Source organism: Leucoraja erinacea, chromosome 9 (assembly GCF_028641065.1).
Source record: "Leucoraja erinacea ecotype New England chromosome 9, Leri_hhj_1, whole genome shotgun sequence".
Classification (NCBI taxonomy): domain Eukaryota; kingdom Metazoa; phylum Chordata; class Chondrichthyes; order Rajiformes; family Rajidae; genus Leucoraja; species Leucoraja erinaceus.
In genome coordinates, this window is record NC_073385.1 from 65,767,591 (window position 1) to 65,787,633 (window position 20,043).

The 20,043-nt window shown below is 44.7% G+C and overlaps 1 protein-coding gene across 4 annotated transcripts in view; it reads right to left on the bottom strand.

The window, feature by feature from the left end:
• Window positions 1-20,043, bottom strand: part of ino80 (INO80 complex ATPase subunit) — a 170,710-nt gene that overhangs the window by 81,565 nt on the left and 69,102 nt on the right. For all 4 annotated transcript variants that reach the window (XM_055641071.1, XM_055641070.1, XM_055641069.1 and 1 more), the window contains exons 11-15: window positions 16,195-16,262; window positions 13,283-13,492; window positions 11,226-11,306; window positions 9,935-10,030; window positions 4,954-5,013 (exon numbers count right to left, since the gene is read on the bottom strand). In XM_055641071.1, coding sequence (XP_055497046.1) covers window positions 4,954-5,013; window positions 9,935-10,030; window positions 11,226-11,306; window positions 13,283-13,492; window positions 16,195-16,262 — 515 coding nt within the window. The remainder of the gene's footprint in view (window positions 1-4,953; window positions 5,014-9,934; window positions 10,031-11,225; window positions 11,307-13,282; window positions 13,493-16,194; window positions 16,263-20,043) is intronic.

The following is a 20,043-nucleotide window of genomic DNA, read 5'->3' on the forward strand; positions in this document are numbered from 1 at the left end:
AAAGGCCATTTTTATACATTTTGGTTTCACCATGTAGAAATTACAGCAGTGTTTATACATGCCCCCCCCCCCCCCATTACAGGGCACCATAATGTTTGGGACACAGCAGTGTCATGTAAATGAAAGTAGTCATGTTTAGTATTTTGTTGGATATCCTTTGCATGCAATGACTGCTTGAAGTCTGCGATTCATGGACATCACCAGTTGCTGGGTGTCTTCTCTGGTGATGCTCTGCCAGGCCTGTATTGCAGCCATCTTTAGCATATGCTTGTTTTGGGGGCTAGTCTCCTTCAGTTTTCTCTTCAGCATATAAAAGACCACTCAAGAATTGACAATTTTTTAGCTTTGAAAAACTATTTTGTTGCTTTAGCAGTACGTTTTGCTGTAGACTGAACTGTCGGCCAATGGGTTTTGAGGCATTTGTTTGAACTTAAGCAAATAGGATGTGTCTTCCAATTCATTATGCTACTACCATCAGCAGTTGTATCATCAATGAAGATAGGTGAGCCAGTACCTTCAGCAGCCATACATGCCCAGGCCATAACACCCCCACCACCGTGTTTCACAGATGAGGTGATATGCTTTGGATCTTGGGCAGTTCCTTCTCTCCTCCATATTTTGCTCTTGCCATCACTCTGATATAAGTTAATCTTCGTCTCATCTGTCCACAAGACCATTTTCCAGAACTGTGGTTGCTCTTTTAAGTACTTCTTGGCAAACTGTAACCCGGCCATCCTATTTTTGAGGCTAACCAGTGGTTTGCATCTTGCAGTGTAACCTCTGTATTTCTGTTCATGAAGTCTTCTGCGGACAGTGGTCATTGACAAATCCACACTTGACTCCTGAAGAGTGTTTCTGATCTGTCAGACAGGTGTTTGGGGATTTTTCTTTATTATAGAGAGAATTCTTCTGTCATCAGCTGTGGCGGTCTTCCTTGGCCTGCCAGTCCCTTTGTGATTAGTAAGCTCACCAGTGCTCTCTTTCTTCTTAATGATGTTCCAAACAGCTGATTTTGATAAGCCTAAGGTTTGGCTGATGTCTCTAACAGTTGTATTCTTGTTTCTCAGTCTCATAATGGCTTCTTTAACTTTCATTGGCACAACTTTGGTCCTCATGTCGATAAACAGCAATAAAAGTTTCCAAAGGTGATGGAAAGACTGGAGAAAAGACTAGGTGCTAAGGGCTCTCTTATAGTTGCATTAAGGAAGCAATTGAACACACCTGAGCTATTACAAACGCCTGTGAAGCCATGTGTCCCAAACATTACGGTGCCCTGAACTGGGGGAACTATGTATAAACACAGCTGTAATTTCTACATGGTGAAACCAAAATATATAAAAACACCCTCTTTTTCTATTACAAATCTCAAATTGTGCAACACAGAGGCAAATAAATAAATGATGGGTGCTTCTCCCAAACATTATGGAATTTGCGCAGGTACTATCGCAACCTTTAAGAAGCATATCGATAGGTACATGGATAGGATAGGTTTAGAGCAGCGGTTCCCAATCTTTTTCGTCCCGTTTATCGTAGACAACTTTAATAGCACACTGGACCAACTGTGGGTCCCCGTCACACGGGAGGCCTGGTCCCCCAAGGCGATATTGGACTACGCACCCATACCACTTTCAAGAAAGAGCTAGACAGGGCTCTTGAAGATAGTCAGGGGATATCACAACTCAAAACACACCTGTTTAGATTAGCATACCCGACATAACTTCCACCATCTTCACCCTGATTTTAATGACTTACAATGTTTTGTGTATTTTTTGTTTTGTTTTTTGTTTTTAATCAACTTGATTTTAATATTGATAAATGTATTGTGATTTTATGTCCTGTAAGGTGCCCTTGGGTGTCCAGAAAGGCGCCAGAAAATAAAATGCATTATTATTATTATTATTTATTAGTTATGAGTTTTCAAACCAAACCATTTAGGATCCCATCAGAAAACGGACTGAAATGTAAATTTAATCCTAGCTCACGTCATGCTCCCTCTGCAGATAACTTGTCTGCAATTTAAGACCAGAAATCTTTTTAAATGATACCAGTTAAACAGTACCAAAGCCGAAGGCAATGGGGAAAACACACTAATTTTCAACCAGTGGCTTATCAAGAGAACCACAGGCTCACTGAGGTGCTAGCTCCTTCCCTGCTCTAGCATTGCAATGCAAAAGTCAGGAATGAGCTGGCGGTCAGCTATTAGCTCGCCCAACCTTCTTCGCAGTCTCAAGTCCAGGGTAATAATAATAATACATTTTATTTATGGGCGCCTTTCAAGAGTCTCAAGGACACCTTACAAAAATTTAGCAGGTAGAGGAAAAACATGTAAGGGGAATGAAATAAATAGTAGAGACATGACTAGTACACAAAGTAAAGACAGAATTCAATACAAAACACAATATGAGGCAATTAATGCACAGATGAAAAGGGAGGGGGACGTGGGGCTAAGGATAGGCAGAGGTGAAGAGATGGGTCTTGAGGCGGGACTGGAAGATGGTGAGGGACACGGAATTGCGGATCAGTTGGGGGAGGGAGTTCCAGAGCCTGGGAGCTGCCCTGGAGAAGGCTCTGTCCCCAAAACTGCGGAGTTTGGACTTGTGGATGGAGAGGAGACCGGCTGATGTGGATCTGAGGGACCGTGAGGGTTGGTAGGGGGAGAGGAGGTCAGTGAGATATGGGGGGGGCCAGATGGTGGAGGGCTTTGTAGGTGAGGATCAGGATTTTGTAGGTGATCCGGTGGGAGATGGGAAGCCAGTGAAGTTGTTTGAGGACTGGAGTGATGTGATGCCAGGATTTGGTGTGGGTGATGAGTCGGGCGGCTGCGTTCTGGACCAGTTGGAGTTGGTTGATGTAGGTGGAGCTGATGCGAAGGAGAAGTGAGTTGCAGTAGTCCAGTCGGGAGGAGATGAAGGCATGGATGAGTCTTTCAGCAGCGGGAGGTGTGAGAGAGGGGTCTGAGTTTGGCGATGTTGCGGAGATGAAAGAAGGAGGTTTTAATGACATGGCGGATGTGAGGCTCAAGGGAGAGGGTGGAATCAAAGATCACGCCAAGGTTGCGGACCTGGGGAGATGGGGAGACAGTGGTGCCGTCGATGGTGAGAGTGGGGTTATTGATTTTGCTGAGTGTGGCTTTGGAGCCCGTGAGGAGGAATTCTGTCTTATCGCTGTTGAGTTTGAGGAAATTATGTTGCATCCAGGATTTTATAGCTGACAAACAGGAGTTGATATGGGGGGGGGGGTTGTGGGGGGATTTGGTGCTGAGGTAGAACAGGGTAGAACACAACGCCGAGCTGGAGGACCAGATACCCTTTCCATACAGACCCATAGGTTTATGTTGGGGACAGCTGGCATTTGTGGTGCACCCTCAGTGATTCAGATGGATTTGCATACCACGATTGAAAATACGTGCGTGCTTTCCTTAGCTTTTATGTTTACAATTAATTTCTAGCAGTTTAAGGTTTCCATGCAATTTTCAAAAATGATTTTAAACCATATTAACAGTACTATAGTCAGATATATATATTTAAAATTGTTCCCGTTTAACACTGGTAATCTGACATATGGCCATGAGGGTGAACTACAGCAGGCCCCTGGAATCTACTACTTGAGTCCCAGTTGCCACTTGCAGCTCTCTCTTGCAAAACCTGCAGCATTTTGTGTCCATCTTCGATGTAAACCATCACCTGCTGTTCCTTCCTACACAGCTGGGTCTGCAGCTCAGACAGGCCACCAGACATGCATGAGACCAAACAGAATTAGCCAAGATCCATGGCTTAAATTCCATTCCCCAAGCCTCAACTCCATCGCTTTTAGGAAGGCTGACTAAACTGAAGCAGCCTGGATTCGAACTTTCAAACAGATTGACTCGAGGAAAGTTAGAAATTACACAACTGTAATTGCCCAAAGCATCATCCCACTCTACCCAGTCTCTACAAACTTGATATGGAAATTCTCAACCACATCTTCGTTGCCTCTGCACCCAACTACTCCACAATGCTACAGGGTAGTCTCCCTCGTTCTCCCTGCAATAAACTAGGTCTTTCAAACTTCCACCATCTTCTCCATTCATCACTTGGGTTTGTTCGTCTATGCTTACTCCATTATTCAGTCTCCATTCTTAAATGTCTTCCTTCATCTCATTCCAAGAAAACTGCTCGTGCGACTTCTTTGCCATCCTCAATTATCATCGCTCCACCTTTGGAAGCCCAGCCCTCAGTGCCCAACATCTTTAGATCTGGAATTTCTTCATTACATTTGCCTGCCACTCTTTCCACCTTTAAAATGTTTCTTTAATACCCTTTTTATGTGATGAAGCGGTGTCATTTCACAGGTATCTGTCTTGATGGCATGGTGTTATATTTTGCTAATACCACCATGATACACCTTGGAACATTTTGCTTCAAATGCTCCTAATTAGATTTTCTGCACACGGCAGATCACATTGCTGGCTTTATTTTGAAAGCACTTCTTTTAATCACCTGAATCACAATTTCATTATGTCCATACGCAATAGGAATTTAGTAGACCATCCGCCTGGGAACTCAATCTGAAATCCATGGAAACTCAGAAGCCTCCAAGTGAAAGTAATTCAAATCAAATATCTACTTAAGTAAGACATTGATCCCTCATTCCAATGAGGCAACAAGATGACAAATCCTCAGTCACTTTAATCACGGAGAGAATTGTAATCAACTTCATTCTTGCCTCATCTAATGCCCAAGATAACCGGGAAGTCGTCAGTCCTGTGACCTGGTAACTTTCTCATTGATTCATTAACAGTTTTCAACATATAGTAAAAATCAATCACATGCAGGTGTGGAGTTTTGAAATAGAACGGCAGTCAGAGAGCAGACCCAGTGAATTTGACGGAAGGTATTACACAGAATTGCTGACGCCAGTCTCCAATAGTTTATCATAACACAATTACGAGATAGGAATCAGAATAAACTTTACCTGACTCCAGAACTTCCTGATCACCTTTCGGTCGTGTGGGTTGCCCCAATAAGGCAGGACCTGAAATTGCAGGAAGACAAATGTAAAGAGCTTGTATCAACAGCTCTTCCTTGTCCCGTGTTGAGCATACTTGGAGGGCTAAAGGGAGTGTTTCTGCCTTCTAAGTGTATATCACCTTCAATACGCAGCCTTCAGTTCTCCAATATACAACTTGCATTGAGAGCAAGTGAGACAGATGGTTTCATTTGGCTGCGTTATTAAACTACTTTAACTGCCTTCTCTGCACTACACAAAATCTTTAGTGATAGTCACAGTCGTCTTAAAACTAGAGTTAATGTCACAGAGTCAGAGTCTTACAGCATGAAAACAGGCCCTTCGGCCCAACTTGGCCACACCAGCCAATGTCCATCTAAATTAGTCGCACCTGCCCGCATTTGGCCCATATCCCTCTAAACCTATCCTATCCATGTGCCTGTCTACATGTTTCTTAAACGTTGCGATAGTCCCTGCCTCAACTACCTCCTCCAGCAGCTCCGCCCATATACTTTGTGTGAAAAAGTTGCCCATCAAGTTCCTATTAAATCTTTCCCCCCTCATTCAGTCTGAAAAAGGGTTTTGGCCCGAAACGTCGCCTATTTCCTTCGCTCCATAGATGCTGCTGCACCCGCTGAGTTTCTCCAGCAATTTTGTGTACCTTTGACCTATTGACCCCTGGTTCACGATTCCCCTACTCTGGGCAAGAGACTTTGTGTTTCTACCCCATCTATTCCTTTCATGATTTTGTACACCTCTATAAGATCACCCCTCATCCTCTTGCGCTCCAAGGAATACAGCCCTAGCCTGCTCAACCTCTCCTAATAGTTCAGGCCCTCGAGTCCTGGCAACATCCTCATAAATCTTTTCTGCATCCTTTCCAGCTTGGCAACATCTTACCTCAAACATGGGGCCCAAAACTGGACACAAGACTCTAAATGCGGCCTTGCCAAAGTCTTATACAACGGTCAAGTCAAGTCAAGTCTATTCGTCACATACACATATGAGATGTGCAGTGAAATGAAAAGTGGCAATGCTCGCGGATTGTGCAAAAAAACAAACTACAAACAGAATGGAACAGAATCACATATTCACATATTACATATTTGTGGGAGGGAAGAAAAAGGAACATGACTTTCTAACTTCTATACTCAATGTTCTGACTGATGAAGGCCAATGTACCAAAATTACATTTTGGCCACCGTGTCTACATGTGATACCACTTTCAATGAATGTACCTGTACTCCTAGATCCCTCTGCTCTACAACAGTCCCCAAAGCCCTACTGTTCACTGTGCAAGTTCTGTCCATGTTAGTGCTCCCAAAATGCAACACCTCACACACATTTCTCTGTATTGAATGCCATCAACCATTCCTCAGCCCACCTGCCCAACCGACTACGATCCTGCTGCAATTTTTGACAACCAATTTTTACAATACCACCCACATTGTGGTATTTTTACAATACCACCCACGCCATGTACATTCCCATCCAAATCATCGATAGATGATAAACGACAATGGGCCCAGCACTAAACCCTGAGGCACACCACTAGTCAAAGGCCTCCAGTTCGAAAAGCAACTTTCCACCATCACCCTCTGCCCCCTTCCATGAAGCCAATTTTCTATCCATTCAGCTATCTCTTCTTGCATCCTATGGGATCCAACCTTCAAGAGCAGCCATCCATGTGGAACCTTGCCAAGTGCCTTACTAAAATCCATGTATACAACGTCTGCAGCTCTGCCTTCATTGACCTTGTTGGTGACATCCTCAAAAAACTCAGATCCATGAGACTCGACCTCCCACGTACAAAACCATGCTGACTATCCTGAATTATCTAAGTGCATGCATTCCTCAAAATACCTTGTCGTAACTACCCGACCTTCCCGAACTTAGCAGATGTTAAGCTTACTGGCCTGTAGTTCCCAGTCTCTTTCCTGCAGCTAGAGGCACATTTGCTTTCCATCAGTGTTCCGGCATCTTGCCTGCATGTATCGACGACTCGTACATCTCCGCGAGGGCTGCTGCAATTTTCTCTCTATCTTCCCACAATGTCCTCAGATATATCTGATCAGGCCTGGGAGATCGGTCTATTTTCATATGCGTAATACTGACTGCTCTCAAGACATTTCCAGTGACTACCTCAAGATGCCCCATCCTCCTGTCTTTCTCCACGGTAAAAACAGAGAAATGTCCAAGATAATATGTGTTCTTCAACCAACAGTGATTATGCAAGTCACTGATCTCATTTCTATTTGCAACGATTATTTGCGCAAACACTAGACTCATTATTTGGTTGTAAAAGCATTGGCATGGTCCAAGTTTCAAAAAGGAAATGCATAAAATTGATATTAACCCTAACCCTATTTGTTAATAAAAGGCATCAATTGAATAATTCAGTGTACAGGAGAAACAACAAAATAGTAATAAAAATGCATCAGAGAGAAAAATCATATTCCTACAAAGTAAAGACAAATAGTTGTTAGACATAGACCAGTGTGGCACAGGAGCAGGTTCTTTGGCCCACAATGTCAGTTTGAACATGATGTCAAGTTAAACCAATCTCCTCTGCCTGCAGGTGATCCATACCCCGCCATTCACTGCACATCCAAGCGTCAACCAAAGATACCATTCTCTAACCTCTTAAATACCATCATATCTGCAGCTACCACCACCCTTGGCAGAGTGTTCCAAGTACCCACCACTGTGTTTAAAGAAAAACTTTCCTCTCACATCTCCATTAAACATTCCTCCTCATAGTCCCCACCAGACTGGCCGGGAAGCTACTGGAATTGGGGCTCAACACCTCCCTGTGTGCCTGGGTCCTGGACTTTCTCTCCACCAGGCCCCAGGTAGTCAAGATGGGGGGAAATACATCAAAGTCCCTCACCCTGAGCACAGGATCGCCCCCAGGGTTGCGTTCTCAGCCCCCTATTGTTCTCCCTGTACACACATGACTGTGTGGCTAAGTTCAGCTCCAACTCAATAATCAAGTTTGCTCATGACACTGTGGTGGTGGGCCTGATCACAGACAATGATGAGAAGGCCTACCGGGAGGAGGTGGCTGATCTAGCACTCTGGTGTCAGGACAACAGCCTCCTCTCGAACATCAAAAACACTAAGGAGCTGATCGTGGACTTTAGGAGGGCACATCATCCGAGGATGTACACTCCATTGAGGATAAATGGGGATCCTGTGGATAGGGTGAGCTGTTTTAATTACCTGGGAGTCCACATCTCTGAAGATGTATGGACATCACACGCCGCAGCACTCGTGAGTAAGGCAAGACAGCGCCTTTACCACCTCAGACAATTGAGGAAATTCAGAGTGTCTCTGAGGATCCTCCAGTGCTTCTACTCAGCGGCTGTGGAAAGCATCTTGTCCGGAAATATCACGATTTGGTTTGGGAACTGCTCTGCCCAGGACAAGAAGGCTCTGCAGAGAGTAGTGCGTTCGGCCAAACGCACTATGGGAACTTCACTCGCCCCCCTGCAGGAACTATACATCAGAAGGTGCAACTCCAGAGCCAATAGGGTCATGGGAGACCCCTTCCACCCCTGCAACGGACTGTTCCAGCTGCTAGGATCAGGCAAACGTCTCCGTTGCCATGCTGTGAGAAGGAGAGGTTGAGAAGGAGTTTCTTCTAGAGGCCATTAGGACTGTAAACTCCTACCTCACCAGGGACTAACTTTACTGTACTGGGTTTTTTTTAATTGCTGTTTTTTTCCTTTTTCCTTCCTACCACAATATGTAATATGTAAAAGAATATGTGATTCTGTTCCATTCTGTTTGTAGTTTGTTGTTTGTTTGGTTGTTTGTTTTTTGCACAAAGTCCGCGAGCATTGCCACTTTTCATTTCACTGCACATCTCGTATGTGTATGTGACGAATAAACTTGACTTGACCTTTAGGCTGCACTCTCCAGTCCTTGACATTTTCACAATGGGAAAAAATGTTCTGACCGTCTACCCTATCTATGTCCCTCATCATTTTATATAGAAACATAAAAAATATGTGCAGGAGTAGGCCAATTGGCCATTCGAGCCAGCATTGCCATTCACATGATCATGGCTGATCATCCAAAATCAGTACCCCGTTCCTGCTTCCCCCCCCCCATATCCCTTGATTCCATTAGCCCGAAGAGCTAAATCTAACTCTCTCTTGAAAACTCATACTTCTGTCAGTCTCCTCACAACCTCCAATGCCTCAAAGAAAACGATGCACGTTTGTCCAACCTTTTCTGTAAAACTCTGTTGTCCCTCAAAAATAGCAAAGTATCTTTCTTAGGAAACTTACGAATTCTGAAAATAACCCCCCCCCCCCCCCCCCCCCCCCCCCCCCCCCCCCGCCCGTCTGGTATTTGTGTCCTACTTACTGCCATATTTCCAGGTTTATAGAGCATGCGCTCACATTTATTTGTGGAATGTTATGTAATACTGCCATCTAGTGCCAGCACTACCAAAGAAGCAAGACTTTTGAGAGCTTTTATTTTAAAACTACATGGAAAGAGGATACCCACTCACTGGTCCTCCTACTAACCTCTACCCGAAAATACTGGCACAGGTCAAGATCAGAGAAGGCTTGGGACCTCATTATGGTGTACTTCATCAAGCTAAACACACAGATCTTGTGCACAACCTATTGCCACTTACATTACTGGACCTGTCATGTTATCGGTTAGCCTCCAAGCAGAATTATAACAGCCTTAATGTCTCCTATACTTCCGAATGCATTAGAGAAAGACCAGACTAAAATATATACAGTGTGTTGCAGTAGTTAGTCCACAATCTCTGCTTCCAAATGCATTTAGGGATAGACTGGACAAAAAGACAGCACATTGTAGTGTTATAGCACCTTCACTGCTCTGGTTAGAAAAATGCAATTTCAAGTTTGAATTAGAATTTGCAGCAATGCCAATAACATTTGCTCCATGTTCTTATGAGTATTACCTTGAATCTTGAAACAAATCTGGAGAATTCCTGGTGCCAATTGTTGAGAGTGGAAGCAGGAGAGATGATCAAGAATGGACCCCAGATATTTTCTCTCTGCACAACAGAAATAATTTTTACAAACAAAAGATCCATGAAACTCAGTCCAAGCCAACACAGAACCTGCACTGTAACAGGGCTCTAGAAAGGTAATGTACAGACAAAGCTTGAAATTATTTGTGGGTGCGGTATAATGGCAGCTTAATGAAATACATAACCAGAAGCACACTTGTCCTGGGAGTGTTCGATTGGATAGTGCAAAAATCATTACACGTGAAACATGGGCCTTGTTACAAGTAAATCCCAAAAGTTCATGATAATACTCTAACAATGTGTCCAGAGAGCAGGAATAACACATCAAGAACAAATGAAGAGATTCAAGATTCAAGAGAGTTTATTGTCATGTGTCCCAGATAGGACAATGAAATTCTTGCTTTGCTTCAGCACAACAGAACATAGTAGGCATGAATACAGAACAGATCAGTGTGTCCATATACCATTATATAAATATATGCACACATGAATAAATAAATTGATAAAGCACAAATAAACAGATAATGGGCTATTAGTGTTCAGAGTTTTGTCTGAGTTGAGTTCAATAGTCTGATGGCTGTGGGGAAGAAGCTGTTTCTGAATCTGGACGTTGCAGTCTTCAGGCTCGTGTACCTTCTACCTGAAGGTAGCGGGGAGATGCGTGTGTGGCCAGGATGGTGTGGTGATGATGCTGCCAGCCTTTTTGAGGCAGCGACTGCGATAGATCTCCTCGATGGTAGGGAGGTCAGAGCCGATGATGGACTGGGCAGTGTTTACTACTTTTTGTAGTCTTTTCCGCTCCTGGGCGCTCAAGTTGCCAAAACAAGCCACGATGCAACCGGTCAGCATGCTCTCTACTGTGCACCTGTAGAAGTTAGAGAGAGTCCTCCTTGACATACCAACTCTCTGTAATCTTCTCAGGAAGTAGAGGGGCTGATGTGCCTTCTTTATGATTGCATTAGTGTTCTGATTTATATCAAGTGGAAGAAATCAATATGTTCGTAGAGCCCTGGAATGAAGGGTGCAGGGATATGTTGGGGTGGGGTTTGTTTAGGAAGAAATCCCAAATGTCTTTTGTTCGGCATGGACTTGTAGGGCCGAGATGGCCTGTTTCCGTGCTGTAATTGTTATATGGTTATATGTCAGATTTGCCACCAAAATGTATCTGAAGCTGTGTTCTGTACAGATTTTTCTCATTCTCACATAACATAAATCTCACCTCTGCAAGATGTGCCAAGAAAGCAATGCTCTGTACTGTTTTACCGAGCCCCATTTCATCAGCGAGGATCCCATTGATACCCTGATGGGAGAAGAGAAGGAACTTTAGAAATGAACTTGAGTCACAGTTGAGTCAAATGACAAAATGCAGCAAATATTCATTGAGAGTCGAGGCAACACTAATCAAATTTAATTTTAAAGATTTAGTGGTGTACAGGAGCAGGAAACAGCCTATTGTGCATGGATTGTGGCCATTAAAAGGTCAACCACACACAGAAAATAGTGATGATCAGGGTAATTGATGGAAACAACCCCAGGGTGAATCACCGGGTAAAGGGGAAAAAACCAGCTGTATTCTGATGATGTATGTTTATTGCTACTCTGTAGGGAACTGACTTTCTACAATGCTACACACACCCAGATAACATACACACCACTTGGGATGCATGCTGTTGCACTAGGAAACTGGACAATACCCCTACTCTCCCATTTTTATGCTAGGAAGCCCATATATCACGTCCCTGTCCACCCATGCGTTGTCAGCAATGAACAACCCATAACTCGGTGCAGGAAGGCTATGTTTGAAGGTTGGGTCAAGTGTGCTTGCTGGAGACTCCGTTGCACTTGCTCCATGTGTTAACAGAGTGATCCAGGATCCAAAAGCGTCCCTTATCGCCTCTAGCTGGACAGAACAGAAACTGCTGTTCCCAATCCAGAGAATTCTGTGTGGTGACAAGCTCAGTGGTCGCCAATCATTTGAGCACGTTACCACAAGGGGTAACGTATGGCTGTGCGGAAAAAGAGACAGGGAGACAGCAATGGTAACGACAAAGCAGTCTGTCTAAGGAAGGGTCTCAACCGGAAACGTCACCCATTCCTTCTCTCCAGAGGTGCTGCCTGTCCCGCTGAGTTACTCCAGCATTTTGATGTTTATCTGCGCTATGTCAACACATGGAACAGCTGCTGCCACTTCCAGCAAAGGGCAGCACTCAACATACAACCCTGATCCCCACGCCCTAGCAGTTCGCAGCCATATCACTCATCCCAAAACCAACCCCTCATCCGCTGCCACCACACTATTTCACTGCTCCAGAAGGGAAGATATAGGGGCTTAGGTCACTTGCTGAAAGCCCAGCGTACAGCAAGGGAAAGATAGGGGTTCGCACTAGGTTCCCGGCATAGCAGCGCTGCAATAATGGGCTTCTCAGTATGTGTTGCTGTAATGACCCTTTTGTCACAGATGGCATTAGCACCCTTGTTACTGAAAGTGCAACCAGAGTAAAGAGGTCCTTCTGCAGTTGTACAGAGCACTAGTGAGACCACACCTGGAGTATTGTGTGCGGTTTTGGTCCCCTAATTTGAGGAAGGGCATTCTTGCTATTGAGGGAGTGCAGCGTAGGTTTACAAGTTTAATTCCCGGGATGGCGGGACTGTCACATGCTGAGAGAATGGAGCGGCTGGGCTTGTACACTCTGGAGTTTAGATAGATGAGAGGGAATCTCATTGAAACATATAAGATTGTTAAGGGCTTGGACACGCTAGAGGCAGGAAACATGTTTCCGATGTTGGGGGAGTCCAGAAGCAGGGGTCACAGTTTAAGAATAAGGAGTAAGCCATTTAGAACGGAGACAAGGAAACACTTTTTCTCACAGAAAGTGGTGAGTGTGTGGAATTCTCTGCCTCAGAGGACGGTGGAGGCAGGTTCTCTGGATGCTTTCAAGAGAGAGCTAGAGAGGGCTCTTAAAAATAGCAAAGTCAGGGGATATGGGGAGATGGCAGGAATGGGGTACTGATTGGGGATGATGAGCCATGATCACATTGAATGGCGGTGCTGGCTCGAACGGCCAAATGGCCTACTCCTGCACCTATTGTCTATTGTCTAAGAGTATTCAGCAAGTTACCAATGTCCTCCTATACATGGAAAAGAAAGCCAACCCACACAGCTTGTCATGAACAGTGCACTTACTGCTAGGACATAATGACAAAGCAAATGACACTTGCATCTGAACATTTGCTTGTGTAAACACATGCAAACACGGCCAATACCACCAAACCTACCTGTTCATAGAGGTTAGCAAGCCAATTCATGCCTTTTAGTTGGTACGCTTTGAGTTTGCCATTGAACATGGAAGGCTGAGGGATGTCTTCACCGGCTCGAATGGAAGGGTTCGCTAAACTGTAACTCTCCCCAAAGCCTGTACCAGACTCGTTGGCAGCTCGAAGTGCTGCCATGCGGCTCTCCTTTGCCTCTTCATCAAACAGTCGAGTCTGCGAGCAAATACAATAGTGGTAACCAAATGCAGTGTCGCCCTTGACCGTCAAGCAGCGCAGGTTGGAAGATCAGCTGTTGTTGCAAAAGCAATACTACACCCAGATTCCACTACCTGTAGATAGACATCTGCTTGCTTTGCAAATCCTGTTCAAGCTGAAACACCTCCTACTGCGATAAAGAAGCACACATTGTTGTCCTGATGAGAGTCTGGTCATTACAACAGCAGCACTTTATGTAACATCTACCATCATTCCCCAACACGTGGACAGATTTCTAGATGTACCCATGGTTTAATGTGATTAATAATGCCATGGATAGATATCGGGGAGCCGTCCGAGCGAGGAGGCGTTGTGACAATCTGCACAAATGAAGTCGACCCTTTTAACCTATACATCCCCTCACAAAAAATGACATCTTTCTGAGCTTTCCTCATTACTTGTTGCACCTGCTATCAGCCCTCTGTCATCAATCTTTCCATTCTTTGCTTAGCCTAGTTTCGTTTAGTTTAGAGATACAGCACGGAAACAGCCCCTTCAGCCCAACGAGTCCGCACCGACCAGCAACCCCGGCACATTAACATTATCCTGCACACGAGGGACAAATTACATTTATTCCGATCCAATTAATCTACAAACTTGTACATCTTTGGAATGTGGGAGGAAACCAAAACTCTCAGAGAAAACCCCATGCAGTCACGGGGAGAAGGTACAAACCCTACACAGACAGAACCCATAGTCGGGGTCGAACCCGGCTCTCTGGCGCTGTAAGGCAGCAACTCTACCACAGCTCCACCATGCCACCCTGTTTTACAGTTTCTAAACAATCGCTGATCTTTGTTCTTATTTTTTCTCAGTACGATACACTTTTTACAGATTGCAAGGATATCCATGTGTTGTTCATGAGGCACAAGGGAAGGGGCACAGGAGCAAAAGAGTGGGATTACTTTGAGCACCAACCGAGGCTCGATGGGTCAAATGGTTTCCTTCCAGGTTAAGGAAATGAGAAATGAGGATTATCTTGTGCTCACTTCCCAGCTATCTTTGAATTATCTATAAATGTAAGTAACGACACCATGTTTGGGGGGGGGTTGGAGATCAAGGCAGGGAGTCACCTGTGTCCCTCCGTAGATATTAATTGGCCTGCTGAGTTCCTCCACCACTTTGTGTTTTACGTAATTACACTCAGTCCATGCACCCATGTCATGAATAAAGATCTTAGCTGGATGTTACACAGCAACAATCATCAAGTTACCTCATTATTTGAGGTCCCCTAATTTGAGGAAGGACATTCTTGCTATTGAGGGAGTGCAGCGTAGGTTTACAAGGTTAATTCCTGGGATGGCGGGACTGTCATATGCTGAGAGAATGGAGCAGCTGGGCTTGTATACTCTGGAGTTTAGAAGGATGAGAGGGTATCTCATTGAAACATATAAGATTGTTAAGGGTTTGGACACGCTAGAGGCAGGAAACATGTTCCCGATGTTGGGGGGAGTCCAGAACCAGGGGGCCACAGTTTAAGAATAAGGGGGAAGCCATTAAGAACGGAGACGATGAAGCACTTTTTCTCACAGAGAGTGGTGAGTCTGTGGAATTCTCTGCCTCAGAGGGCGGTGGAGGCAGGTTCTCTGGATGCTTTCAAGAGAGAGCTAGATAGGGCTCTTAAAAATAGCGGTCAGAGGTTATGGGGAGAAGGCAGGAACAGGGTACTGATTGGGGATGATCAGCCATGATCACATTGAATGGCGGTGCTGGCTCGAAGGGCCGAATGGCCTACTCCTGCATCTATTCTCTATTATTTACAGATTATCAATCTGATAATGACATGCTTACCCTTTACTCTTTTCTAGTAGTTAATTAATCCTCCAATATATATTTCCCTCAACTTCATAAGCCTTATCTTCCGCATTTATCTTTTGTGACTCCTAAATGGTTCACATCACATCAATGGTTCTCATTCACTTTCCTATCTCAAGAACTCACTCGTCAAACACTTCCTTTTCATGGAGCCACATGAATTAGTCTATCACGTTATTAACCAGTGCAAAAAGGGGTATTATTATGAATCGAGATATGGGACAGAGCAGCAATGAAACATAGACAATAGGTGCAGGAGGAGGCCATTCAGCCCTTCGAGCCAGCACCGCCATTCATTGTGATCATGGCCGATCGTCACCAATCAATAACCCGTGCCTGCCTTCTCCCCATATCCCTTGATTCCACCAGCCCCTAGAGCTCCATCTAGCTCTCTCTTAAACCCATCCAGTGATTTGGCCTCCGCTGCCCTCTGTGGCAGGGAATTCCACAAATTCACAACTCTCTGGGTGAAAAAGTTTATTCTCACCTCAGTCTTAAATGGCCTCCCCTTTATTCTAAGACTGTGGCCCCTGGTTCTGGACTCACCCAACATTGGGAACATTTTTCCTTCATCTAGCTTGGTGCTTTAACCAATGTCAGGTCCACATTGTGGCAACCACTGCCCCATAACCTTCCCCCCTCAATTCCCAGCTACCTGCATATTTCTCGTATGATAAGCTATCCAGGTTTACATCCTGTATTCCTTCCAAACAAGTTCAGAGAAAATATGGAGCTTCACAAAACCCGTCGCTGTTTGGCAAAGGCAGCACCCAGGGACTAGGCCAGGCTGTCACAACTGAAACATAACGCATTACATCATTACACTTAAGACCCGAGTCACTCACTCTAGCTTGTTGCACTCGAAAAGCATCCTCCGCATTCTTCAGCGCCTGTGCTTTGTAATATTCACTATCTGTAAAACAAAGAGATATGCTAATTAATACCCATTAATTAGATGCCCCATCTAAAGGTGACACGCCTTCACAAACATTCCATTAGTGTGCTCAGCCCGGAACTTGTGCTGATAAAATACCTCAAGTCCACCTCAATGGTTAACCTAACTTTCCCAGTGGGTAGGTGGCTCAATTCGTCATGATCCCAACCACAAAAACGATCCACTAATGTTTCATATGCATGTTATAGTGCAACAGAAGATTAACTGTAATACACAAGCAAATGTGTCGTAGCTTTCAAAGAGAAGCTATTTGTCCAACTTCTCTTGATCATGCACTCTCCCAAAATCTCCCTTTCTCATCTGTTGCTCAAACTCCCCATCCGCCACACATTGAATTGCTTCTTTAAACCGGAGCACCCGGAGAAAACCCACACGGTCACATGGAGAATGTGCAAATTCCGTATAGACAGCACCCACAGTCAGAATCGAACCTGGGTCCCTGGCGCTTTAAGGCAGCAACTTGACTACTGTGTCACTGTGCTGCCTCTGAGATTCCTATTAAATCTTCCATTAAACACATGCCCTCAGGATCTTGATTCCCTTGCTATGGCTAATATCTATCCCCCCCCCCCCCCCCCCCCCCCCCCACATGATTTGATGCACCTCGATAAAATCAACCCTCATCCCCCTGCACTCTAAGGAAAAGTCCTAGGCTGCCCAACATCTCCCCATAGATCAGGCCACCAAAACACTGGACCCAACTCTGATCGCTGAGGCACACCATTAGTCACAGCCTCCAACCCTCCACCACCACCATCTGCATCCTTCCATAAAGTCAATCTTCTATCCAGTTGGCCAGGTCTCCTCAGATCCCATGCCATCTAATCTTCCAGCGCAGCCTACTCTGTGGAACCTTATCAAATTACTTGCTGAAATCCATATAGACAATGTTTACAGCTCTGCCCTCATCAACCTTTTCGGTTACATCTTCAAAGCACTCATTCATGAGATGATCAGGCACGCACAAAACCATCCCCAATCAGCCCGTCCCAAATGCATAATCCCTCAATACTCTCCAGTAATTTGCCTACCACAGATGTTAGGCCCACTGCTCTATAGCTCCCAGGGTTTTCTTTAAACAGAGGCACAGCAGTAACCACTCTCCAGTCTTCCAGCCGCTCACCCACATATAATTAAGATTCATATCTCACCCTGGCTGGCTGCAATTTCTTCCCCAGCTTCCCGCTGTGTCCTTGGTTATATCCGATCAGCCCCAGGATATTTGTCTACTGTCATTCGCCTAAGGACCTTCAGCACCTCCTTGACCGTAATACTGTGTGTCCTCAAGACACTTCCATTGACTGCCCCAAGTTCCCCAGTCCTCATGTTTTTCTCCGCAGTAAAAACAGGGGCGATATACTCGTTGAGGACCTTGCCCATCCCCTGCAGCTCCGCACGTATATCACCGCATTGGTTTCTATGGGCCCTCTTCTCCCTCCAATTACCCTCTTTCCCTTAATGTACTTATAAAATCTCTTTGGATATTTCCTTAATATTATTTGCCAGAGCTATCTCTTGTCATCCTTTTCATCATCCTGATGTCCTTCGGAAGTATGCTTCTCGGTTGCTGAAAAGCTTTCAGGGATACACGATTCCAGCTGCCATTCCTCCTTATTTTCTCTTACCAGTATAAATGTATTTTGTCATCCAAGCTTCCTTATTCCTCCTTGCCTTGCCCTTCACTCTAACAGGAACATGCATGCCCCAAACTAGTCATCGTCAAAGTTATGTAGCACAGAAACAAGCCTTTTGGACCAGCTTGTCCATGCCGATCAAGGTGCCCATCCACACGAGACCCGCCTGCCCGCATTGTGCCCATATCGTTCTAACCTTTCCTATCCATGCACCTGTCCAATGGTTTTAACACCACATTTTTAAAAGCATCCCAATCTCCGATCGTTCCATTGCCCTCAAACAACCCACTCCATTCAACATAAGCATGTTTCTGTCTAATACCAAAGTTTAACTTGCAGACCAGCCCTGTCTTCATCCATAACTATTTAAAAGCTAATAGAAGAGTGGTTGCTGGTCATAAAAAGCTCACCCACAAACACTGCACTCATTTCAGTCAGCGTGGCATAGTAGCTGCTGCTTCAATGACAGAGACCCCGGCTCGATCCTGACAACGAGTAGTATGTGTGGAGTTTGCATGTGCCCTGTGAATTTGGTCCAGGTACTCCCGTTTCCACCCACATTCCTGTGATAGCCAGACAAACGTGAGGGATGCTTTCGATAGACAGATCTTTGGACATAAGCCAGGCATGAAAAGGCAAAAGGTGCGAGATATGGATAGAAGTGCAAGATAGATCATGGGTGGAAGGGGAGAAACGGTTGCACGTCCAGGTGGGGGATTGTATATTAGTTACTTAAAATTGGAGAATTCAATGTTCAACCTTGTAAATGGAATATGAAATGCTGTTCTTCCAGTTTGTGTGTGGCCTCACTCTGAAATTGGAGACTGCCCTGGGCAGAAAAATCAGTATGGGAAGGGGAGTTAAAATGGTTCGGAACCGAGAGATCCAGCAGGCCTTGACAGACCGATGGCAAGTGTTTGACAAAACGGTCGCCAAGTCGGATGAATTGGAGAGATGGGCAGGAGGGTGGATGTGTAGGGCTGTTTGACAGAGAAGAAGTACGTGGATAGAAATTTCCTAAGACCTTAAATGAGCATTAAAGTCTGTCATTAAAGCATTATTAAACTTTGGCGGGTACGTGGGAAAAATAGAACACCAAGTTTGCTGTGATAAACTGAGACACGGTGATGGCACAATTTAAAAATAAGGGCAGGATATTCAAACTTCTAGAACAAATGCAAAAAAAAAAAGAAAATTAAAAAGTGGTACTACACGGTAAAAATAAAAATCAACATTCCAAAAACAGACAAGTTAGACATTTGGGTGAGATTATGAGTCAGAGATTCAGTCACTAACGGCACAATGACCTTGCAGTAACTGGTCATGGGGAGACTTAATACGGTGATCAGCACTGCAGCAAGAATGTTCTTCCTCAAATTAGGGGACCAAAACTGCATAGAATATTCCAGGTGTGGTCTCACTAGGGCCCTGTAGAAGGACCTCTTTGCTCCTATACTCAACTCCTCTTGTTATGAAGGTCAACATGCCATTTGCTTTCTTCACTGCCTGCTGTACCTGCATGCTTACTTTCAGTGACTGATGAACAAGGACCCCCAGATCCTGTTGGATTTCCCCTTTTCCAAACTTGACTCCATTTAGAATAATAACAATCTGCCTTCCTGTTTTCGCCACCAAAGTGGATAACCTCACATTTATTCACATTAAGCTGCATCTGCCCACTTCCCCAACCTATCCGAGTCACCCTGCATCCTCATAGCATCCTCCTCACAGTTCACACTGCCACCCAGCTTTGTGTCATCTGCAAATTTGTTAATGTTACTTTTAATCCCTTCATCTAAATCATTGATGTATATTGTAAATAGCTGCGGTCCCAGCACCGAGCCTTGCGGTACCCCACTAGTCACTGCCTGCCATTCTGCCCTAATTTGGCCCACTAATCTCCTATGTGGGACCTTATCAAATGCTTTCTGAAAGTCCAGGTACACTACATCCACTGGCTCTCCCTTGTCCATTTTCCTAGTTACATCCTCAAAAAATTCCAGATTAGTCGAGCATGATTTCCCCTTCGTAAATCCATGCTGACTCGGACCGATCCTGTTACTGCTATCCAAATGTTTGGCTGTTTCATCTTTTATAATTGACTC